The sequence below is a fragment of the Malaya genurostris genome, chromosome 3 (assembly GCF_030247185.1).
Source record: "Malaya genurostris strain Urasoe2022 chromosome 3, Malgen_1.1, whole genome shotgun sequence".
Lineage (NCBI taxonomy): Eukaryota > Metazoa > Arthropoda > Insecta > Diptera > Culicidae > Malaya > Malaya genurostris.
Window position 1 is genome coordinate 219135170 of NC_080572.1, and position 26538 is coordinate 219161707.

The 26538-nt window shown below is 36.7% G+C and overlaps 2 protein-coding genes across 3 annotated transcripts in view; both read right to left on the bottom strand.

The window, feature by feature from the left end:
* The window catches only part of LOC131438434 (cuticle protein 7), a 40289-nt gene extending 27673 nt beyond the window's left edge, over window positions 1-12616 (bottom strand). Inside the window, exon 1 of one of the 2 annotated variants that reach the window (XM_058608452.1) lies at window positions 11627-11747. The gene's annotated coding sequence lies outside the window, so the exon portion shown is untranslated. Of the gene's footprint in view, window positions 1-11626; window positions 11748-12061 lie in introns of those variants that run through there. The other variant, XM_058608451.1, reaches the window with a different exon arrangement.
* Window positions 12617-25698: 13082 nt separating this feature from the next.
* LOC131436270 (pro-resilin-like) lies at window positions 25699-26337 on the bottom strand. Its single transcript, XM_058604901.1, has 2 exons — window positions 26046-26337; window positions 25699-25963 (listed from the first exon to the last, which is right to left on the bottom strand). The coding sequence occupies exons 1-2, from the start codon at window positions 26293-26295 to the stop codon at window positions 25737-25739; spliced, it is 477 nt and encodes a 158-aa protein (XP_058460884.1). The 5' UTR covers window positions 26296-26337; the 3' UTR covers window positions 25699-25736.
* Between the last annotated feature and the right edge of the window lie 201 nt (window positions 26338-26538).

Here is a 26538-nt window from a genome sequence, read left to right on the forward strand (position 1 = left end):
AAGTCGGTTTTCACAGCATAACCTTTTTCTATGAGAAAAGCAAAAAATTACTTCCTTGAAAATGAAAAATTATTAATGGCGAATTTTGATTTTTTTTTCGGAAATACAGTGTTTAAAATTTAGAGTGTTTATACTCGTGCACAGTCATTTTTACAAAGTGTCTAAATTTTTAAACACTCTCTTCAACACTTCATTTTGACACACGATAACACACGATAAAAAAAACTTTGCTGTCATCTCCTTTCTGAGTACAGTTCAAAAAGAATATGAAAAATTGAACTTGAAACTCTGACAAATTTGTTCAAATTATCAAGAATTCGATTTAAATAAGGTAGAAATTGAATAAAAATTTGTCAATAATTCTTCTTAATAATTCTTTTTTTTCCACAATAAAGAAATAAGTTTGAACATTGGTCAAAATCCGTTTACATTTTTTTGTATACAACTTTAGAAACTATACAAACTTTGATTCAACTTGGGAGTAAATCGTTGAAAAAATGAGCTCAAACCCGATAAAAATCTGTTAACAATCAATCTAAAATCGCCAAAAAAAATTTCAAAAAATAAAGTTAGAAATTTTTACTAACTTTATTTTTTGAATTCGTATATTTTTCCAATTAGTGTTATAACTCGGTTTTTGACCGCACGGTATTGTAAAATATATATTTGGATCCGGCCTCCCGTTCCGGAATTATGGGGTAAAATGAGCAAAAAAATAAAAATATACTGCACCAATTTTATCGGAGATGGCCGATCCGATTTTCACAAAATTAGATTCAAATACTGGTTCCTATAGTTCTTTAAAAAATTCCTGAATTTCGTTTTGATTCGGCTTCCGGTTCCGGAATTACAGGACGATCGGTGTAAAAATTCCAATTTTCAATTACTCACTTTTCTCAGAGATGACGTGACCGATGTTTACATAAAGCTTGCTTTATTTAGAATTGGAACAAACTTTTGCTCATATTGTGGCGCTCCTGGTGGACGGATTTGGAAGTTCTTGGCGCCCACGTGTCGGGAATTTTGTCAGCTTCACGTATGATTTTTGACATTCCGCAAATGGACTGTACTTTGTAAACAATCAACATGAAAGCCGGAAGAAAAGGAAAAAATTGTGCACAGTTATTTGGAAAATCCATTGTGGTCTGCATCTAGGCTAGCTAAACAGCTGAAATTGTCCAGAAATACCGCGTGGCGCATTATCAAACGTATAAGCAAACATTGACGACGATTCGGAAGCCTCAAGCCAATCGCCGGAGTGGAACTGTCAACCAGAAACTGCTTGGACGACGATTAAGAGGAATTCTAATCTGTCGGACCGTGATTTGGCCAGAAAATTCGGTGCTGCCCATAGTACCGTGAGGAGAACTCGACTCCGGGAAGAAATCAAATCGTATCGAGCTAGCAAACAGCCAAATCGGACCATAAAACAGAATAGTGTGGTCAAAATTCGTGCTCGGAAACTGTATGACCAAGTGCTGACCTAGTTCGACGGGTGTCTTCTGATGAACGATGAAACCTATGTCAAGGCTGACTTCGGGCAAATCACAGGTCAAAAATTTTACTTGGCAACGGGTCGGGGCGATGTTCCAGCCAAATTTAAATTTGTTTTTGCCGACAAATTTGCGAGAAAATTTATTATTTGGCAGGGCATTTGCAGCTGTGGCGAAAAAAAAACAAAAGATTTCGTTACAAATAAGACAATGACATCGGAACTATACCAAAAAGAGTGTCTCCAAAAACGAATTTTGCCGTTCATTCGATCCCACGACCATCCCGTAATGTTTTGGCCAGATTTGGCAAGCTGTCATTACAGCAAAGTCGTTCAAGAACGGTATGCAGAGAAAGGGGTCCAGTTTGTTCCGAAAAACCTTAACCCACCCAACTGCCCCCAGTTCCGCCCTATTGAGAAATACTGGGCAATCATGAAAAGGAGACTCAAGACAAAGGGAAAGGTTGTCAAAGACATCAATCAGATGACGACCTGATGGAATAAGATAGCTAAAACGATGGACGAAAAAGGTGTGCGCCGCCTAATGAGCCGTGTTACAGGAAAAAATCGAGAATTCCTTCGAAACCTTGACGAATAATTTTATTCGTATATTTTCATAAAAGTATAAATTTTATACACTACATTTGTATAAAAAAAGATCTTGAATTCTATAATAAATAACTGAAATACAGGCAATTGTCTTTGTTCCAATTCTATCTGAGGCAAGCTTTACTTCGATTCAAATTAGTGGTTTTATGGTCTTCTATAAAATTTCGGAGTTTCATCTGGATTCGATTTCCGGGGCGGGAATTATTAAAAATGGTGTTAAACATTTCAAGCAGTTAAACAGAGCACACACTTAAAAAAATCCCTGTGATTTTACATCTTATTAGATACACATAAATGGAGCGTCGCAGTTCACGCAAATTCACGTGGAAGAACATTCAAAATTGTGTCTAAAACTCCATGACATAAAATTCACTGAACTAAAAAAAAAGAATACTGATAGCAAGCCGCGACTTGAACCGAGAATCATTGGATCGCAAGTACGTCTGTTAATCGACCGAGCCACAGAAGCATGCATCTGTTTGGCTGGTAAAAGGTGCATTTAAATTCATACAGGCGCACCTGCTAGCAGAACGCAGTCGAAACAGTCGAAACCAGTAAAATTCAAGCTCATCTAACATTAAGTCATTACAAATGAAATTTTCCGTCATTTGACAAATTAGGTCTTTATGAATTACATCGTATGAGGGATTAAGTCACCTGTAAAATTCAATTTTTTTAGAGTGCATTGATGCAAAACACGGAAAAATGGGGTTTTGGAGGGGGGCTCGAATGAGTTCCAATCGATAGACCTTGTCAGGTAGACGACCAAACGTAACCATTCCGGCCAATTCCCGGGTTCTTGTTCCGAACGTACCTGAAACAGTGGTCACAAACTCTAAAATGGAACGAACTCACTTTTCTCAGTGGTGGCTTGGCCAATTTTTACATTTTTTTGCATAAATATCTGTTTATTAATCTTATTTTCGTGTATTACATCAACGTTTTACACCCTTTGGCCTTTCATCATTGTTGTTGCCAATTTTTACAACCTTAAGTTCAAGTCAAAGGTCTGATGATTTCATATATAAATCCTGAATTTCATCCGGATCTGACTTTCGGTTCCGGAATAACAGGGTGACAAACCCTCGCAATCTTAGAGCTTAATGCCATCGTCCAAGTACCATGCGCGCTGGAGGTCTTAGAAAATTTTCGATGGAAATTTTGAAAAATGTTCCAAAACCAAAAGCATACAGACCTTGGAAGAACTTCTATCTATCTGCAGGGCAAAAATGACTGAAAAAATTGGAGGATTTTCCAAGTGTTATCAAAAATTTAAAAAATGAGTATTTTTGTAATCTTCCACAATTATTACACATATTCAAACTGAAGCGGAAATTCTTGAATTCATTGCAAAAATGTTCTTATTATTTGGAAAACTTAAAAAACTTGGCAAAACTAAAATTATTCCGTTTATAAATTGAATTAGCATTGTTGCAAAATAATTTGCATTTCATTTAGTACTTCAAAATCGTCAAAATACAACGAAATCGGTTGTATGAAAATTGTTGATTTTCCATGAAAAGCGTGGAATGCTTTTCCAAAAACTGTGTCTGATTATAATCCTTGCAGCCAAAAAAGGTTTATTCGAAAAAAAAATTATCATATCATCGCATTATTTTTCATAATAATTGTGAAAGATCACAAAAGCACTCATTTATCAGAGCTATTATTGATAACAATCGGAAAATCCGTCACCATTTTTCCTGCAGATAGAAAAATGTTTTTCAAAAGTCTGTATGTTTTTGGTTTTTTTTTTTCAAATTTTCCAAAATTTTCATTGAAAATTCCCTGAAACCACTCGCGCGCATAGGACTTGGACGTTGGCCTTGAATAAAAAAAAAACAAGGTGACAAGTGTCCAACCAGACAAACTAATTGTGACTGAACCGGTCGAACTACAGTTTAAATAAATGTCTCATTCTATTGAATGAGATTCAGGTTGATTGGGTTGATCATATAGTTGACGGCACAAAAAAAACGAAAAAAAAAATCGAGCTTGTGCTATTCAAAGGCCATAAAAACTAAGTTTCAACTGTGACAATCTCCCGATTCCAGTTTCGGAAACAGTTATCCAAAATGTTCATACCTATACCGATTTCTCGTGAAATGTTAATAATAAAGAGACCATTACACAACTAGGTGAATTGGAACAGGTTTTACCATGCCAAATACATCTAAAAATTGCTTTCACATAGTTTCAGAAATATTAGAGCGCCTTTAAAGAATGTGTTTCTAATTCTAATAGATGTTGTAAGTAGTAAGTAATATCTAATTTCGACCTAATCCAAAATCGTACTTTCAAATCATTTAGTTTCGTCAAAATAAGGATTGAAGTTGGTACGAATGGCTGCGTATTGCAATGCTCGGAAATTCCACTTCTTCAACTTACCAGACGTATCGTTGTAAGACATGTTCAAAGGTATGGAAACAGTAATTTCAAACAACGGACATCTTATTCTAGTTGACTGGCATGATCATACCAACCAGACACTCCTTCGCATGTGAGAATGGTAGCATATTCACACATTGCGCACTTGTCAATGGATACAATAATTTCAAAGACAGCTAAGCTATCTGAGGGAGCGTCGGCAATAACACTGCAATTAAGCAAAATAATGTTGCTTCATCTGTTTTTTTTTATTGGAAAAATTGTAATCAGTTGTAGCCTGTTGGAAGTAATCCAAACTCATATTTATACCGAAAGGATTACTCGTCCAATTCGCTGTTAAACGGAAAATCAAATTTACACTCAGTATTAACAACAATTTCCATAATGTGAATTATGAAATTACGATGTTGATATCCAGTGATGCCAGTATGCTGGTACCAACAGTGGGCTCAAAACAAACTAAAATCGTCGGTTGATTTTTCACCAACCACTGAATAAAACATTTCGTTAAGTAGTTTCACACATGATGTATTAGCCGCGGTAAGTACTTTGAGTATAATACTTAATTAGCATTTCTTTCAACGTCTCATTAATTTTTACCTCTCTCGTTGATTAATGGTGTGTTCGAACGTTAAACGATGGTATAGTGAGTACAAAACAGCGGCGACTAAAAGGGAAATACGAAGCAAGCAATTTAAACCTTTACTAACCATACCACAGTGCGCCAGTACCTAAGCTGAATTGATGGAAATGGATCATTTGCCAGCGCCTGAATCACCATGTTTTTGTTCGAACCAATTCATAAAGGAAACTGTCAAGCGTTAATAACTTTTCTCACACCATGCCAAACTTTGGTGGCTGCTCACATTTGCTAGGCTCGTGATAAATTTATTTACCAATAGTAAGGGAGTAACATTTGAGAAACGAAACAGTAAATCAAAAACATTTTGGCAATAGCTTAAGCTTGAAAGGCAGATACACATAAAAGGAGCGTCGTAATTCAGGTAAATTTACGATTCAAAGCATGTAAAGTTAAGTTATATCCTTCACTTCACAGTTAATTTAGCTGAAGTTTACATCGATACAGACACAAACAGTATTTTTACAAGTTAATAGATGTAATATTGTGTCATAGCGAAAATTTCATTTTGTGATATTACAAACGATAAAGGTATTTTTCTTAATGAGTATTAAGATTGAGATGATTTATATTGCATGAGACAAATTTCGCACCATCTGGAACAAATGTTGGCATCATCTTCTCAGATTTCAATAAAAATTTCTAGCCATTTGAACTTCGTTGTTAGAGGCTACTTTTCATATTTTATTTTTCCAATATTGATCTACAGAGAAAAAAAATGAAACACGATATGCAAACCAATAGTACTAGTAAATAGATATCAGTTGAATCGAAAATCTGATTTAAAATCATGACCGATGTAAAATTAAATTGGAATTTTATTGATCAACTTAGAACTGATTCTCGAGCTCGGTATATTGAACTGCCGATTAAGGTCGTTAACACATTTTTTTACTGATTGTTCGATTTTCTTTACTGTTTTACTGATTGTTCTCTTTTCCGAGATTCGTTAAAATTATATTATGCGATCTCGGAAAAGAGCATTTTATTGCCGAATTTCGGCATAATAATTTGCTGAGCTCGTCAGTTAACAATAAACTTATCGAAATCTGCGAATGAGTTTGAAAAGATTTCGAATACTGAGATAGCTTTTACCGAAATTCGTCGAGGCAATTGTGATGTTTGACTTGTTGTTCAAACTAGAATCAAATGTTTTCAGTCGTACTATCGATGATTATAAGTTTATATGAGTTTTATTCTTTTAGTATTTAAAATTAAAATGAAAGTTATAATAAACATCCCTTCATCAACCCTACAATGTTCGAAAAAATCTTGTGATTTGACGGCTTATAAGATGCACATACATTGAGCGTTGTATTTCACACAAATGTATATTGAAGTACATGTAAAATAGTGTGATTTGAAAATTACATGGATTAAAATCGAATGAAAAAAATACAAAAGACCGATAGCAACAGCGCGACTTGAACCGAGAAGCATTAGATCACAAAGCACATCGGTTAATCGACTGAGCCACAGAAGCAAATATTTAGTTAATGAATAATTAATACATATGAATCCACACAACTGCACTTGGTAGCCGAGTGCAAATTACACTCGAAGCCTGTAAAGTTCTGTATGAATGGAATTGACAGTAGTTATGAATTGTATCGTTTTTAGAATTATGCCACTTTTAAAATTCGTAATTATTCTATTTCATGCAATAGTAGAGCAAAATCTTTTTTACGCTAAATTACTAATTACTCGGTAATTCATTATTATCAGTTCGTGCTTGCATCTCACCCGAAACAGTTGAAAATTTCTTACGGTCGAGACGACAGACACAAAGACAATATAGTGCAGTGAACAATAGAGTGTACGAAATGGGCAAGTACGATTTAACCAAGCCTGAAACTTGGCCTACAAGACCAAATTCAATTTGTATCGATTTCAAGCGCTACAAAGTTAGACCAGCAGCAACCGAAATTGAAATCTTGCTTAAGGTACGAACGTTCCTCTAAACGTTAATGATGTAAGTGAGATTAAATTCAACAAGGCTTCTAACTGTGTGTACATTATGTTTAAACGCGAAAGAGATGCTATTGCATTTGCTTCGGTTATTAACGGGGTTCACAGTGTTGATCATGACAATGTTAAATATAAAATACATGGTGGACAATGCCATAGAAGTACGCGTGCATGACCTTCCCCCGCAGACCAGCGATGGGTTCGTTCGGGAAAGTATGTTGCAGTACGGTGAAGTTCTTTCCATCGAAAGGGAAGTATGGCGAAATTTTTTCCCGGGTATCCGGAATGGCGTGCGAGTGGTACGTATGCAACTATATAAAGCAATTCCATCTTACATCATTTGTGATCAAGACGGGACACATCCGTGTAAAACGCTGATTACGTATGAAAATCGACTGGTTACAAGTCAGTTTTGTGAACAAACTGCACACTACGGCAAACCTTGCACTGAAACTGCGAAAAGGACATCATCAAACAAATACAAGGACAACCGCTCAACAACGGAAACTATTGAATGCAATGCTCCTGTTTCAAAAACACTTTCACCATCAAACCAACTATCAACTGCAATTAATGTACAAAACGCATCTACAGCAACTAGCAATAAACCCAAGACTGCGATCAACAATGCATTTTTGCCGTTTTTACACCAATAGTAAAGCTTCTTATTTATTATCACGAGATTATTGGTTCAGAACCACACATCCTGAAATTGACGTTTTCATACTGAGCACCACATCTCTGAAACCATAGGTTTGATCCGGATGAAAATTGAGATATTCTTATGACATCTTAAGAACTTCAATCACCAAGAAAAGTGAGTGACATTTTTTTCACATGTTTACCTTTTTTTATAAATATAAAAAATAGGTATAGAATTCGCTCAAACTTTAGAAAAATTTTCCGAGGCCCGGAGGGCCGAATGTCATATACCAATTGATTCAGCTCGACGAACTGAGCAAATGTCCGTGTGTGTCTGTATGTGTGTTGTCAACTAAGAGGTCAAGATCTCAGAAATGGCTGGATCGATTTTGATCAAGCTAGTCGCAAATGAAAGGTCTCACTGTCACCCTGAATGCTATTGAATGGTTTTGAGATCGGTTGTTTACTTTTTGAGTTATTCGAAGTTTTATGTCAAAATTTCCAGTTTTTTGGCAGTGTCTGTCTTAATTGTCCTTGAAAACAGAATATATTTTCAGACTTAGATTCCACACGGTAATACCTATCTAACAAGCCATAGATTGTTAAAATCTGACCATTTTTAACGGAGATATCGAAATTTTTGTGTGAGCGACTTTTCCCCCTATTCCGGCAGTAGAAGTTTTGAGCGCTGCCTGACAAGAAAATGCTTTGGAGCAACATAAAACACGATTTTTCATACTGTTACATACATTTGTTTCTGAGTACCCAAAAGACTGTGTACAGCGTGATATTTTGCCTCGGACCGATTTTAGCACGGCTCGATTTTGGCAACATAATCGTCCGAATATGCCATATGTAAACCAGATAATGGCAGAATTTTCGAGTTGAAAGAAATTCCATAATTATACTGATTTAAACTACTTACAGTAATAAATGCTGGAAGAACATAACACCTTTATACCATTCGAATCAGTTCGTCGAATTCAGCAAATGCGTGTGTGACAAATAATTTCACTCAATTTTTCTTGGTGATGACTCAACCGTTTTCTACAAACTCAGATTCATATAAAAAGTCGTATACTCCCAAACAAGGTTCCGACCTCTGGTTCCGGAACTACAGGATTGTATGTGAAACGAAATTAAAACTGTGTAACTCATTTTTCTCGTAGATGGCTAAACCGATCTAAGATTCAAATGAAATCTAAGAAATCTAAAATCTAATCATCTAAGATTCAAATGAAAAGTTTTAAGATTCTATGAAACATCTTGTTTATCTGTCAGATGCAACTTCCGGTTTCGGAGATACAGGGTGATTATTATAAAAATGTCTATTTCACATAAATTAATCAGGTTTATCGGGTTGGCAGATTTGGATAGTCGATAACCAAATGAACTTATTTTATTTTTTGGTTGTATTCAGTTTTCGATTCGGAAGGCACCCAAAAATTTAATTCGCACTACGATTCCTCAAAGATGTCTACATTGACTTTCAAACATTTTGAAACAAATGTAAACTATACAGCTACTCAGGAGAATTTGTCTGACTTCGGCTACACCGAATTTCGAATACCAGTTCCAGTATCGAATCGTTTCTCAAAGCTCAATCGTTTTCCCCAAAAAAAAATCCAAATCGAATTTCAGAAACACAAGTTCAAATTAAAATAAATCCAATTTCATCCAATTCTGACTTCCGATTCTGGAGTTGTAGGATGATGAATTTTTAAAATTCGAAGCGATATAGAAGATGACAATCCCGAAAAGCTTTAAAGTTGGACTCAAAACTATTGCAATTTTTTCGTCATATGGCCATACGAATCGGTTTGGGTTATGCTGGTTCCTGAATACCGGCTCTGGATGTACCTTAAATTACCCTAAACTTTAAAGTGGAAATTACTTCGTCATATCATGGAATGTTTAATCGATTGTTACACTTTTAGATTAAAATTCGATCCGATTTGCAGTTTCAACATTACAGAGTAAGGAGTGATTAAAATCTCAAATTGCCATTTAAAACGAAACATTAGAATAATGTCATGAAAACTGAAAAACCGAAGAATATTCATGCAAAAAAAAAAATGGGCGGATTTATAAAAAAAAGGTATCATCTCACTGCTAGGTGGATTAAGCACGTTTTTGTGCATTATTTTCACATTTTTATGCATACCACCCTGTAATTCCGGAACCGGAAGTTGGATCCAAATGAAATTCCCGGAACTTTGTATGAGATCATAAGACCTTTTATATAAATCTAAGTTTGTGAAAATCGGTTTAGCCGTCTCCAAGAAAAGTGAGTGACATTATATTCACATTTTCAATGCACTGTTTTCATATTTTGGTGCATATCAGCCTATCAAGTTAGGAGTCAAGGATACATATGAAATTCCGGAACTTTGTTTGGAACCATGAGACCATCAATTTGAATCTAAGTTTGTGAAACTCGGTTCTTCTATCTTCGAGGAAATGAAGTGATATTAATTTCACACTTTTGGTGCATATCACCCTGGAATCCCGGAAGCGGAAGTCGGATCTAAATCATATTCAGGAACTTTGTTTGGAACTATGAGACCTTTCATTTCAATCTAAGTTGTGAAAATAGATTCAGCCATCTCCGAGAAAACCTAGTGACAATATTTGTCACACACACATGTACAAACTCTCTCTCTCTCTCTCTCTCTCTCTCTCTCTCTCTCTCTCTCTCTCTCTCTCTCTCTCTCTCTCTCTCTCTCTCTCTCTCTCTCTCTCTCTCTCTCTCTCTCTCTCTCTCTCTCTCTCTCTCTCTCTCTCTCTCTCTCTCTCTCTCTCTCTCTCTCTCTCTCTCTCTCTCTCTCTCTCTCTCTCTCTCTCTCTCTCTCTCTCTCTCTCTCTCTCTCTCTCTCTCTCTCTCTCTCTCTCTCTCTCTCTCTCTCTCTCTCTCTCTCTCTTTCTCTCTCTCTCTCTCTCTCTCTCTCTCTCTCTCTCTCTCTCTCTCTCTCTTTCTCTCTCTCTCTCTCTCTCTCTCTCTCTCTCTCTCTCTCTCACACACACACGCACACACACGCACACACACACACACACACACACACACACACACACACACACACACACACACACACACACACACACACACACACACACACACACACACACACACACACACACACACACAGACATTTGCTCAGTTCGTCGAGCTGAGTCAAATGGTATATGACATTCGGCATTTCGGGCCTCGGTTCAAAAGTTGGTTTCACAGTGATTGTATAGGCCTTTCTATAAGAGAAAGGCAAAAACACAATTCGGGGAAGGAGCCGTAACTCTAACACCATTTAATATATTTTAATAAATCAACTTACTTTTTTCTTCAATAAAACTACCAAAAAATTGTTTTCGTTTGCTAAAAAAAAATCATAAACCCATAAGTAAATTTTCAATCTTATCTATTTTATCCTCTTAACTTTGTGTATAACAGAATTATAACAACTGGAGTAATTTATTCAGAAATATTTTGTAACAAATTTTGAAATGTTTTTGGCTAGTAAACTTAACAGCTTAACAAAAATGACTCTAGCGGGAACAAAATCGTAACAGATTTTGGAATGTTTGTATCACAATTATTATTGAATTTGATATAACAACAGAAGTCCGCAAGTAGAAATTTATAACAATAGCTGTAAAAATCAAATAGCAATATTCCACACAGAAAAACTATATCACAGCTAACTTTTAGCATCGTTCCAATCCAAAATTGTTGAATGATTTTTTTATTAAATGAATAATTTATTAGTGATCTATGGTCATTCTCTCTTAAAGTTACATCCAGATCATAATTCATATATTACTTGTGGCCTGGAGAATCACGAAATAAATCTAACCACCTATTGTGTTTCATACGCCAAGTTTTGTTTACTCACCACCTAATGAAAACCTTTTATCATAATGTATGAATCTTTTCTTGAACGGGCACCGGAATTGATATGCAATAAAATTAAAAATATGAGGCAGCGTTACGTTTCACTGTTGCAGTAATTCTCCCGAGCGGTACTTGTAACTTAATATTTATTTACACACTGTCCGTTGTTGCTTCGGGAGCCACAACACGCTTTTGGTTCACATTTCGGTCGTAATCACTGTTATTGGGACTTGCCTCGAAATGCGCTTTTGCGCCAGCTGCAGCACTTCACAATTACAGTTTCGGATTTAGCTCGAGTGCAAAAACTGATTGATCAATACTGTTTTGTAAATTGGAACGTTTTTGTAATGGCTCATAAATCAAGGCGAATACGTTTCCGAGATACCAATCGAGTCACCTTGGGAAGCGTTCGGTTGCACGGTTCTTCCGGACTTACCTTGAATGCACTGAAACAACACCCCACCGGGGCATTTGATGGATGCTGGCACACTTCAAGCGCAGTACTGGCAGGAAAACTGGTCGGATAACCGTCTAAGAACGGTTCCTCGATGCTCGGCTCCCCACGTCAGGGAGGAGCTGTCAGAACTGTTGACACCGAAAGTAGCACCAGCACTAGACAGGTCAATTGCGGTACTTTTGGTACAAAATTGTTTTGTTTTTTTTTGTTGTCCGTTGCTGCTCTGAGTCACGACGGCGGCGACGACGACGACGACGTTTCTGGTGGTTCACAAATGTATTGATTTATCGTTAAACTGGCACTGGTAATGACCGTAATGCGAACATCCGCGGGCCAAACCGTAGTACACCGAAGCCACGACGTCCGTTGTTCTTTCTTTTCGCCGTGCCGAAGAAGAACTATTTCAAAACTGCACAACTAGGCTGGAACCCAGAAATTAGTCGCCATAGACAGACAAACAGCCAACGACGGTGGCATCCAAGCCCGATGCCTGGCGCGAAATTACCGCGATAGATGTTGAAACATGACTTGTTGATGATCGAGACAGAAATTAGGATTAGGGTGCAGTACTACCAGCAGCAGCGGTGACGGAGGAGGCACCCTCGGCGAGTGTCGAATGCCGCAACGAGTGCTGTCGATGATGACGATGATGCCGCAACGGGTTGCAGATTCTAGGTACGGGGCTGATTTGATGCCAGCTTCGGGTTTTTTTTTTGCAATGGTTAACCGCACACTACACATAAACGGTGATTTCTCAGATACTAGCAATTCTGAGGTTCACACAGAGGAAGATGAGCAGATGGAGGCTCCTTTTGCGGTCGAAGGTCACATTCACCGTCGCGTCGTGAAGGAACAGGTAAAAAAATCGGAGCCTTTTAATGGGAGAACGGCTAGGCTGGAGGTTGCGTTCTTGAAGGTCGTCGCTTAAAGCGCCGTTCAGAATACTCTGGTTGACCATTAACTAACGAGCTGTGCTGGGTTCCTTTCTAAGCCAGCGTTCCAAATGCGTTCGGATGATACACGTGCGGGAGAGGTTCACACGTGACAGTAACAGGTTCCACCATGGTCTGCACGTAATTCCATTAGAGTGTTTATGAAACTTAAATTTGCACGCGGCCCCGTAATGGGACTGTACACTCATGAAATATCCGGGCAGTACCTCTGCACCATTCAAGAACTGGTCGATTTGTTTGAATCAGATGTTCGAGGACGACCTCGGCAACGGAATTCTTCATCCCTACTTGTTGGAAGTCGATTCTGTAAGTAAACGGTCAATCCCCAGTTCCGTTTCAACCAAGGTAACTCTTTGTTCTGCTATATATGTGAAATTGAAAGGGCTTTTGCCATACATTTGTAACTAGATGTTCTCTGATGAAGGTAGCTCAAATACAATGCTCAAACATAGTTTTACAATGATGGGGTTTGTTTCCAATGGTCAAAATTAAATCAATTCTGTTAAAAAATTTGGATTTGTTGAAGTAGAAGAAATTTAGAAATCAATAGTAAACTTGATCGGTGAAACAGAATATCACTATTATAAAACTTAACTTTCTTTTAATTCAAATAACAACAAAAATATTTAAAATGTTTACTGATTTTGCTTGGAAACCTAGAATAACATGACTTCGGTGATAAAAGTGTTTTGCAAATAGCATTAAGGCCAGCTTCCTCCAAACAATTTTCAAAAAATCAAAAACAATTTTTTTCTGAAAGTTGCTAGAACTACACTTAGAAATGATATAGAATTAGTGCCGAAAGTACTCTGTGGAAATTTTTCATTCTAGTTCCGACCATAGCTAATTGGATACAGGATATGAAACTGTTTTGCTTTTTGATTAGTTTCTAAGAAATGATGACACCCACCAACAAATCGAACGAGTTTGAGCAGCTGTTTTTAGAGCCGCCATTTTTAAATAATAGAAGGAAGAAACAAAATTTCATACACTTTAATATAAGTGCTTTTATCTATATAAAGTATAATTTTGAAATATTGTGTGAACTATAACTGGATTTTTTTTTAAAATCACGTTTTTTAGAGCAATCTGGCCTTAACTTTACGTTTGCCTCGCGGTTCATGTTGATCCGTTAGGTGGCGTTAGAACTGCTTATGCACTGGTAAGTCGAAGACGAAATGTAAAAATAAATCAAAAGATATATGCACTTAGTACGAACGGGAGCCCATGCGGTAAAAAAAAACCCGAATAATATAACAATTGTTAGTATTATAGCAAACCAAGAAAACAAAGTTTTTATAAGAAAAAAATGTACTCAACGAGGTTTTACTTTTGCCCTGATTTTTGCGCTTCTACTTCCAATCAAAGATAATGAAATAAACTATAAAAAATTTCATTCAACATCGTTTATGAAAATGAAAGTTCAAGAAATTACTTTAATCTCAAGCAAATAACACAATATATGACATTAAGGACATGGGTTTAAGCCTTTGTTAAAACGTAGAGCCGTCTTGAGTTAGTTTTAAATATGATCAGTATCTAACAAAGAAAACACATTGAAAAATGGGCATGCGAATACAATTACAGTATGTTACATAAGAGCGTGTTCGCGATTACTCGCTATCGGTAAAGTGGAATGGTGTGAAAAAAAATTCGGAGGGTGTTTTCATAATATAGGGGAGACCGGGGCTAAATCGGACACGTTTTAGAAATTGAAAATAACTTCCATTAAAACTGGGTTTTTACCCAATCTCTACCGCGTCATCTCCAAGCGCGTTTACAAAGTCAATCCAATCGAAATAAAAGCAGGTTTATAAGATGCTTAAGCTGTCCGGTCAAGCCCCTGTTTCTCCCACTAATTTCTTGAGTTTCGGAGAGAATTTGAACCCCTAAAACCCCTCCATATATACGCGCTTGGTGTGATATAACTGTTTTTAACACAGAGGGCAGTAGTGCCCTTCATGCAATGTGAGAATAAATCAGTGGACTATTCTTTACAATTATATCTCAGTATTTTTCCAAAATGAATAGTGAAGCAGTTTTTTTTGTGCTTGCATCCGAAAGGTTCCAAAATGACCCAAGCTGCCGTCGTCGACATTTTTCACCTCTTTAAAACGATTCACCCACTTACTCACAAACTGTTTGGACTTTTGCATGTATTTTGCCGCGGCAGCTTGGGTCATTCTGAGAGCTTTCGGATGCGAGCACAAAAAAACTGCTTCGAAGCGCGAAGCGTACGCGGTACTCATTTTGGAGAAATGCTGAGATCGAATTGTAAACAATAGTCAGCTGATTTATTCTCGCTTGCATGAAGGACACAAATGCCCTCTTAAAAAAAAAATATCACACCATTCCACTTTACCGATCGTACCGAGTAATCGTGACCACGCTCTTATGTAAAAAAGTGTAATTGAATTCGCATGTCAATTTTTTATTCTGTTTTCCTTGTTAGATACTGATCACATTCACATATATTTTTATATATTGTTATTGAATATTTTGAAAGCACATAAGATGACCACCGTCCGCTGCGCGCTGGTTGTTCCATAAGCACTTGACAAGCAAAACTTTAATCGTGGTTATCTCTGAATACCGTTTTTTTAAGAAAAATACCGTCGCACTAAATGTGATACCTCAAAAATTTTTTTGTCAAGAAGGTTTTTGACTTTCTCGTATAAGAAGGTTATGAAATCACTATGAAAATCGATTTTTGAGCCTACCGAACTTTGAGCTTGGTATATTCTAACTTTTTTGTCGGAAATGGTTGAACCGATTTCTTCAAACTTTGATTCAAAATAGAAGTCTTGTGATCTCATACAAAATTGCTAAATTTTATTTGAATATGACTTCCGGTTCCGGAATTACAGGGTGATATGAAAATGAAAAAGGTGCGTGGGTAATGTCCGAGGCATAACCGGATTGACGTGAATACGAATAATTTTCTTCTAACTTAATGCAGATGTAATGAACAATGAAATATCTGACACCATTTGACTCAATGATGTTGATGTCATTTCTCTCGAATGTACAACTCACTAGGAGCAGAATATTCCTCCTCCATTTGAAACCGAATGCGTGATTCTGTATTTGGCATTGTATTCTTATATTTCTCATATTCTGAATTATTACATTCGAATAGCAGAGATGTAGTCTTTATAGTTCTTTAAAAAACATTTGAAGCCCTTAGAAGAGCTATTTTTTTTAGAATGTTCTTCATAGTTGTTCACCGTTCGTGTATTTTCTCCAATGCAAACGATTAACAGCTGGATGATTCAACCACTCTTGTTTGAAACAAAACTCGCACTGTGAACGTCCCGCAGCAGAGCTGCTTACAGCGCGATTGATTCAATACTGGAATGTCGGATTGGCATATTTCAACCAATCTTACTATCATAACGCAACACGAAATTCATTTATGGCTTTCAGAAGAGACGAATTGTGATATTTTCTCCGATATCGAACACTGTTCGGTGCATTTTCTCGAAAAAAACAGCAGAATGTTGATGTTAATTGCACTTTTAATGTGGAACACATTTTTGTTTTCTATATAGCGGTGCAAACTAGAAACTCAAGAAAAATACACGTAGAAATGTTGTCAGGTTTTGAACAATTACAGCTCAGTCAATTTTGTATCAATTATTAATATTATGTCACCATTTGATTGGAAATATTTCTACATATTGATTTGAATGTTCATAGCCATGTATTTTTAATTATATATCATTGAAATGTTGATTAATAGTTAGCAATGTCCTATTTTGTCTGCAAAAAATCTCCGGCATACCGAATTTCCCTGCCATAGTCGACGGTTTTGAAGGAGTAAGCGATATATTAAAGGGAAAGCAGCGCTCTGATTGGTCAATCGAAGCAAAAGCAAAGCTGTTGGAAGCACGCGAATCTACAAATAGAAGCGAAATTATAGCTAACGTTTCAGTCTTATGCGTGACTTGCTAGAGGTAGGTTGTTGCTACACAGCAAGATAAAAAGTGCCATAAACGATTTGAAGCTTTTATTGGTATGCTATGATCTTGTGTCATGCAAGATTGGATGAAATACCATGTTATGTCGTTTCACCTGAGAAATTGACAACTACTCTAGGGTAAATTTTGAGTGCATAAGATTAATTTCTAATTTATATAAGATGAACTCGATTGATAATAAGAAATATTTTATCGCTTCAACCGAAATCGCAAAATGGTAGTAATGGTAGAGAAACGCTATAAAAATAACTGCTTGCATAACTTGAACACAAGTTTGGTGAAGAGAAGCTTAAATATCGATATCTGTATCGCAAGCATGTACAAACATTTAATTATATACATTTGGGCTATTGATGTAATTTCGTCGGCTACGAAACAAATACAAATCACGATAAATAGAGTCTATATTCTGGGTTCGCGTGTTCGGTGTTGATTCCTAATAAGGATCAATCTAAGCGGACTCTTGTGCATTTGCGGATTCACAAGTGTGGCGATTGATTGAAAATGTCAATCATTGGAAATTTCGGTTGCCTTGTTCCACATCAACGGCTCGAACAACCCCATGGGGCTGATCCTTGTAGTTTTTTTTTATTTAAAATATAGTTTTTTTCAGGCATATATGCGTACAAGCTTAACGTGGCCGATTCAGCCAATTTTTTAAATAAAAGTTTTTTTGTATTGGATCTCGTTGTCACTCTTTTTCTAGGGGGAGAGGAGCTTCTATTTTCCTCTTGCGAGGATTGAGGGGCATTTTGTTCGTGGCTCGTTGTCCTTTGGTGTGGTTGCATCCTTGTTCAGTTTATCACGTGGATTACCGTAGTGAACAGCTTTTTGGCTATATTGACATGTGGCCATCTGATTGTCATAGGTAACAAGTGATTTTCACTAAATTCTTGTATCTTGTCCGAAAGTCACATAAGAATGTATAGGCCTCTTCAAGCGCATGCGTTATAAACGTACGCCATTTAGAATAAAGGGGAAAAAGTTCTTCCACTTTTCTTTTTCGATAGAGAGGATCTCTCCGTATTGGGACATGGTTTTGCAAATATAAGGATCGATGATGCGTAAGAGAAGATCATGCACACGCACTTCTATAGCACTATCTTCCATATATAGTGGAATGTTGTACCTAATATTTTCGTGCTCCACATAATGCACATTGTTATTGTCTTTTGCGAATTGAATTGCAACTCTTTATAAAACTGAATATAAACAACATTATTCGTCTTATTGCATTGAAGTAAATGCACACGTTTAATGTCAAGATGCATTTGCTCCTAAGCAAACCTTCAAGTTCTCGTATTGAAGGTCGAATTTTGCACTGCCTGAAGTCAACAATAATTGTATTCTTTTGTGTCGGCGGTAGCTTTTGTTCGTTTGGTTCACTCATTTCGAGATCGTTCTATTGTTCACTACACAATACTGTACTTGGTTTCTTCTGCCCGAACGTAACCGGTTTTGTTTTATCGACTGACTTGAATGAGATGAGAAAGCGAACTGACAAAGAGAGTTATTCACGATCAATAGCTTATCACTCTCTCAGAGGGTAAATTTTGAAAAGGCACCTCATAGTAAAGTAAGATAGATTCACGCCGAAAAAGAAGACATGTGAACTTACTCTTTTCGGAGACAGCTGAGCCGATGTTATAAAACTTTCATTTAAATGGAAGTTATAAGAATCCGAAAGATAATTACGGAATATTTTTTGATCCGACCCCCGGTTTCAGAATTGCGGTGTGTTTACGGTAAAAAATTTATTTTCAAACGTATTTTTTTAAAACGAACCATGTTAGATGATAAAATGATTCTACTTTTTTTGCTCCAAATAAAATGTCCCTCAATACTATAGGCTTGTTTCTAAATTAATCCGGATTTGGCTTCCGGTTCACTTTGGAAGTTTTAACGTTTATTTCCTTCTAATACATAAAAATTTCAAACCGTCCTTTAAAGTGACGTAAATTGAGTCGACTGAGGATTTGTCGGTTACCAACTGACCGGTATCCGGTTCCAAAAATACCGGAAATTGTAGTCAAATATCTTAAATGGAACTCTCTCCGATTTCTAACCCTCAGCGTACAATAAGGTTGGGCCAGCGGTCGGGAACCCTTTGAGCCAAAAGAGCCAAAAACGTTTTTTATATTATTATTATAATTATATCGTTTATTTATACCCGGTTTTAACCTAGTTGCGGTCGTTCACCGGGTGCGTTTTTTATAAAATTTCAAACTTTTTGGAAAATCACAAACCTATTTTTCAACAACAATAAATAGTACTTGAATTATTAAAAAAAAAACTAATTATTCCAATTGTCTTACAGTGGATGTCGTTACTATTTAAGTTACCTGGATTCACTATAGATGTTTTGATTTGTTGAATTCATTTTTTAATCAACCGGTCACCGAAAAATTAAAAAAAAATCAAGAATGCTTAAGACATTGTCAGGATGTATTTCTTGCATTAAAAAGGCTCAAAAACATATTTTCTCACACTTCCGATTTCGGTACCACTCTGGATTTTTAGTATAAAATAACTAACTTTTGAACGCGCTAAAGTGCTTCGATATCATATTATTAATAATGTAGACAACCACAATATTTCATTTTTTTCAGAAAAAAACGTCGAAAAAAACTAAATAGAGACGCATTGTCGATTGTTTCTTTTTTTTAAAAACTCAATTATGAAACCGAAGGATTTCAACGTGTTCAAAAATTAATATTATTATTAAATTATAAATACTGACTTTCACACCCCTCGACGATTTCAGACGTAGATAAATTGATATGTGAGTTTCCTCCACTAAGATCAGAGCGGATCGAATCATTTATGAATTTCAAAATCATTTTAGCTCAAAATCACTACCGATTTTGTGTGACGGAAGATCAGTACCGATTTTGATCGATGTGATTCAAAGATCACTGACCAACTGATCTTAAAAAGATCAGATCAGTAGTGATCTTTAATTGGAAAGATCACAAACAATCTTCTTCAGCGGTGATCTCGATTTGACGATTATTTGATCTAGATTTTCCCAGCGTTGGTTTTAAGTTTTGTTTCTGTGGTAGGTTTTCTGTGAATATTACTTTTATTAATTTCCTTTTTTTGAAGTTTAACTTTAGAAAGGCTTCATCATTCCTAATTGAAGTACATGGCATTTTTTCCTCATTTAGGGGCTAGCCAAATTTTGTACTGACGTGCCGAACGAAAACGTGTTTTCGACTTTTTTCCCTGATCTTCAAAATGCGCCTCGGGAGAAAGATCTCTCTGTGAAACGGTAGTGCTTTGTGAAAAACACCCAAATGTATCCAAAGATGTTTAATTTATTTTTTTAACAAAACTATTTCTGGTATCGAATCAGTCAAGTGAATTTGTATGACCACCAACTAACAAGACCTATTGGATCATCTTTATTTCATATTTTGTATCGATATTTTAAATGAAAACTTGAATTTTTTTACACTTTCATAAAATAATTGTGGAATCGGAAGTCGGATTTGTCAAAAAAAATTTGACAACCTGTGGGACCATAAGACCTTTCATTAGAGCCAAAGTTGTTTGGAAATTCCAACTTGGAATCTGTTTAACTATCCCTGAGAAAACAAAGTGAGCTCCGTATTTTTTTCAAAATACCTTTTTCGGTTTTTCTACAACCGGACACCGAAGACCGGTAATGCTAAAATTCGTTCGGACAACTTAGTTCAAATACACATTGGAACAATTTTTAGCATAATTTATATGTTCCTTGCATCGTCACTTCAATGAAAACTTTCAGCATTATTCACGCTAGAACTCCGAGTTGGATCCAGATAAAATTCTATGGTGATTTATGGGATCATAAGACCCAATCTAACTTTGTCTAAATTGGTCTGACTGTCTCCAATAAAGCGAAATATGTTTCATTCTGTAGTTGAAAGACATCACCCTGGAAATAATTTGTTAAACAAACAATGGGTAAATATAAAAAATGGAGGATGGGTGATGTCAGGGTCATAATTGGAGTACGTGAATACAAATAAAATTCGAAAGCTTCGCTCAAACTTCCGAATATAAATAATCGTTCATAATAATTGACAAGTTGTGTAAATTTTGCAACACAAATTATTGGCATATACAAATTATCCTAAAGCTCGGTCAAATAAAATCTAGGTAACAAAAAATCAATCTACCAATTTCAGAAATGTACGAGAAATGGCAAAATATTATTCAATAATAAGTAAGGATTTTTATACGTAATAAAAATGGAATGAAACGAATAGTGTATTCCACACAAGTTTTTACTAACCAAAGACCCAATCAATTCCAATTACCTGCGTTTACCGATGCTTCGCAACCAACAGTTCCAAATATAAGTCTATTCAAACATGTGCTATTAAAATACTAGAACAGTTTTGCAATATGTGTTTTAGTTGAATGATTCCGAATCGAATGGCAGTTAAATTACGTAAATCTATCAACAAATCTCGCTCAAAATTATGTCAGAAAACGGCAAAATCAAAATTGTGACAGTTTTCCTCTTTGACGCTCGTTGTAAGATACATTTTAGAAAATTTGAGTTCAGAGATATTTGTAGTTATCTCATACTGCTGAAAATTTTATCATAAATTGCTGATCGTGCTTCCGATGGTATGAGGAAAGCCTGTTTTAATCCACCTAGTGGTGTAATGATGCCTTTCTTATATCTCACTTATTCTCATATATAAATGTGTGGTAATCTTAAAAATAAATTTATTTGATTCTTAAAAAACAAAAAGGTTTGCCCATAAACTAGTATAACCAAAAGATGGAAACGAAAAAAGGTACTTCCGAAACCGGAATCTGGGAGCCGGTATAAGCGAAGTTGGTTCGACAAAAGCAACTGGGATCCATTTTTGAGTCTAAGGCTACAATCTTTGGTCGTTCATCAAAAACCCAAGAAAAAAAAGTTAAAAGGCGGGTGAGTAATGTCAGAGACATAACTGGATGTCGTGAATACGAAAAAACTGACACGCTCCCATCACTTTTCCGAATATCAGTTAGTTGATTGATTGTATGAATTGTGCAAGCTTTCCTCTTTTTCACTAATAGAATTTGAAGCGATACACCTACATTAAAGTACAGTTTAGTTACATTAAACAGCTACTATTCTACAACTATATATTCCAAACTTGAAACAATTCCTTTTTAATTTGCTAATATAGGAAGCTAGGTACGACAAATTTGTAGTTTATTTTTATTGAAGCTATGAAGTTCGAAGATATCTGATTCTTCTCGAAATTTCAGTACGAGACAATTGCAATGGCCTGGTCTGAAATGTATCTACGATCTTCGGTATGCAAGAGTGATTCTAATAATAATAATAATAATGATAATAATAATAATAGTAATAATAATAATAATGATAATAATAATAATAATAATAATAATAATAATAATAATAATAATAATGATAATACAGATTAATCTGTATATATGGCAACCCTGTTTCGCAAGGCATATTTTCACACGACCCCATACTAGTATAAAGATGTGTTCAACATCATCATTTTCGCTTTCGCATTGCCGTTCGTAATTGAATGTGTTAGTGACGGTACAAATCTGCTTTTCTACCTGTCTTCGGAGCCATCGTTCTGACGGTGTCTCGTACGTACAGAGTAGCTGCTTTAACTTAAATGACGCTATTTCTCACATCACATTTCCTTTTATACGTGCTAGTGGTAGCACGGTAGGACGTCCCCTTTGTTAGAATTCCTTTCCTATACGCAGAACGGGAAACAGTGAAACGATATAAAAGAGAGAGTTAGCAGAGCGGCAGCCAGTAATACTGAATGGGTCGTCGAGCTGTGGAGGAACAATTAAGGGCAAGGCAAAGTCCCGCTCAAACCGTGCTGGTCTGAAGTGCCCAGTTGGCGGCAGAATCCATTGTTTGCCTCGGAAGGGGAACTACGCCGAGCGTGTCAGTGCTGGTGCATCGGTCTATCTGGCGGCAGTGATGGAGTACTTGGTTGCCGAAGTGTTGGAATTGGCCGGTAACGCTGCCCATGACAACGAAAACGAAAATCTTCCCTCGTCATCTGCAGCTGGCCATCCGTTGAAAACCCCGTCCTTTTCAGGATGACCACATCACTGTGATAAAGAAATATTTAGAATTGCTTCAAGTTTAGCCAGTTCTGATACGCCTGGAAAGTAGAATGCGCAAATCAAGTGGAAACATTTGTTCTAACAATTTTTGTTTTCGGCCGCATACTAAAGTACTCGCGACAAAAATACATATTGATCTGTGGCAACTCTGTTTCACACGGCATATTTGTAAACTAGTATAAAGATGTGTTCAAAATCATCACTTTCGCTTTCGCATTGCCGTTCGTAATTGAATGTGTTAGTGACGGTGCAAATTATTTTAACTCCCATCTTGATGAATCTTTTGGTAGGAAATATTGAGATCTGAGATGGTTCTCGTGTGTGTCTTGTTTCGGCAATGGGCCTTGCTGGACTTTTTGGCTGCCTTTTTCGGTTTCATTGTGCTGACGGTGTCTCGTGCATTCATATCGGGAAACAATGAGACGACAGGTCCTCGATGTTGCTGTCGTGTGTCTTGTTTCGGGAAGAGTTGCTCAGCAAATGATAGGAAAAGTGAACCATTCAACTTTTATATGGATGCTCTTGTATAGATACAGACATCTCGCGTTCTGATTGGCTGGTGCTGTCATGGGTTAAATCAAACAGGTTTTTCAATAGTGTACTATTGAAAAACTTCAATATTGTTGTAATACACGTTCAAGTTGAATATTTTCGATTCTATTGGTAGTTAGATTATATAAATCCTTCTACAGATCACTGAGCTATGAGCTTTCAAAATACGAGAAAGGCAAACGCGCCATATGAATTATCCTCTTTGATACTCGTTTATACCAAACATTTCAGAAAAGTTTAATTGTGAACTATTTAAGAATATGTCACACAACTGAAAGTTTTAGCATAAAATTGTGATCATATTTCCGATGGCATGTAGCAAGAATTATGTTGATTCGTTAGATATAACAGGAGATATTCACGATCAAAAACTTATCACTCTCTCAGAGGGTAAATTTTGAAAAGGCGCCCCATAGTAAAGTAAGTCGTATTTACGACAAAAGGAAAGCCAAATTAATGTTTGGCCGTCTTGTTTTGAGGCATGTTTTTTTTTATCAATTTTTATATATTTTTTCATCCAATTCGTAACACACTTCACCATATAATTCCGGAACCGGAAGTCGGATCCCGAATGTCATGCCATCTCTGAGAAAAGTGAGGAAGTAGTTAGAAATAAGAATTATTTCACTAATCACCCTGCAACTCCGGAACCTAAAGTCGGATCAAAATAAAATTCAGGAACTTTGTATAGGACAATTGTACCTTTCATTTGAATCTAAGTTTATGAGAATCGGTTCAACCGTCTCTAAGAACTGAGTCGAATGGTATAGGACATAGGGGGCCTTCCGGGCCTCGGTTCAAAAGTCAGTTTTCGCAGTGATTGCATAACTTTTCTATGTGAGAAAGGCAAAAATTACGTTGTTGCGTTAATTATAACAAGAGATAATTACAATAAATCTCTACCCATTCTTGTGCAGAGTAAATTTGCGAAGGCGCCCCATAGTAAAGTATGACATATTCACGTCAAAAGAAAACAAATATGTAAAAATCAGATGAGTCATCGTCCATCCGTCAAGTAGGCGAATCATTAACACCCAATATACGCAGACGAACATGTTTTATAAATTTACAGCATACTTCATGCACGTATTTTGAGGAAGAAATTGAATACAAAATTTTTTCTCATTTCTTCACTTTTCAATGTAGTTTTAAAGAAAAAATAATCATTAATTTGAAAATAGAAAATAAACTAATTTTTACATCGATGATGGTTTACAATCAAGTTTTCGATTGACCTGATGTTTATTTCATATTACTATTGATTTACATGTCGTGTAATTTTCATTATTTTTTGTGTAGGGAACGGGGTTGGCCTTTCGTGCAGTGAATGTGTAATCCTCCAACAATTTCAAGATGGATTACTTAACATTTTCATTTTGAAAATTATGGTTTGTGCTCGACATCAACGAAAGCCGTTGACCGAAATGATTTTGTAGGACTTTGTAATTATCTTATTGCGTAAAAATACTTAGATCTTGTAATATAAGAAATTCTCTTTAAAATAAAAAAAAATCATTCCTTAAAATAAATGTTGTAGTTCGGTATTCCTTTTTTATCGTTGGTGCCTACTGCCCAGAACTGCTTTCAACCACAGCCGCCTAATCAATTTTCCCCACACAAGGCTGATATTACAAGCCGCAGTATTTAACGGCCCTCAGTACGGCGAAGAGCGAAGAAGATGCATGCGGTGTTCGAGGAAACGAACTTCAATTCGTCATTCCGACCCAACGACGCATCGAAGTTGCGCTCTATAATTTTCCATTGATCGCTATCGCGATTATTCCATTCTAACAACAGCCCCGTTGGAAACGCTCGCAGCACACCCCTTCGCGTGGTTTTCGGTCGGGGTTGGGGGTGGACCCGGACGCTCGTTGAAATGGATTCCAGTTTAGCTGAAAACATTCCAGGCTTGGCAGAAGCCTCGCTGAAAGTCAACCGGTGGAATCGACGTCATCATTGGAAATAAAAATTGCACTGAGCCCCGCAAGACAAGGAGGCAAATAAATTACCGCTCGAGCACGATTTAATCACAATTTATTCGCGTCTGATTCAAGTTCATGCAGCATCTCGGTCGTATCTCGTCAGCTTGGAGTAACTTTGACCGATGAGTCGTTGTTTACCTTGACCTTGACTTTCCAGATTGGAATCACCGACGTCCCTCTGATCGCTGTGCCGCTGAGGGCGCCTAATCGTCTTGACGATAGCCTCGAACCCATTTTCATCATCGGCCCGATATTCCACGATTAGCTGGGTACCGTCCGGTTCGTCGAGTGTGTAGGATCCTAGCAGGACAATGGAACAATTGTGATCAGTATCAGAAATAAACAAGACAAAAGTAGCTCCTGTTTTATGAGGGTTTCCTACCTTTCACAATGTCGCCATCTCGCATCTCCCACTGGCTTTTGTGATCTCCGGTGACGGGGTCTTTAACACCATATTCGTACCTGTACTTGGGATAACTGTGGTAGTCCTTCGTTTCCTCCGTCAGCTCACTCACGATCTCCCCTAAATTGTGTGGTTGTTCATTCGATTGGTTCGCCTTACGATTGCGCCTGGTGGCCGGTTCCACGGTGATAAAAACTATGGCAGATAGAAGTAAAATCAATTTGAGCATTTTCAACGGATCCGATGGTGCAACTTCAAACAAATATCTGAAACTGACGGTGGGGTGTTGTGAAAAACAGTTTTTATATTGAACTAAAGTATCCGTTTTTCACATCGATTTGTTTCTAGGATATTGGGCATGCGTTCCGCGCGGTGAGCCCAGCGCAGTCATGCTCTAGTGAGCTGCGCTGGAACTGTCTAGTCGGTTCACAATTGATGGAAGTTGTAGTTCAAACTAGAACTATTAGTTGTT

Bases quoted from the DNA above. Each gene is read 5' to 3' on its own strand.
- LOC131436270 (XM_058604901.1), bottom strand. From the start codon at position 26,295: ATGCTCAAATTGATTTTACTTCTATCTGCCATAGTTTTTATCACCGTG. The intron at 25,964-26,045 runs GTAGGAAACCCT...TTGTCCTGCTAG, and splicing joins AGATGGCGACATTGTGAAAG to GATCCTACACACTCGACGAA.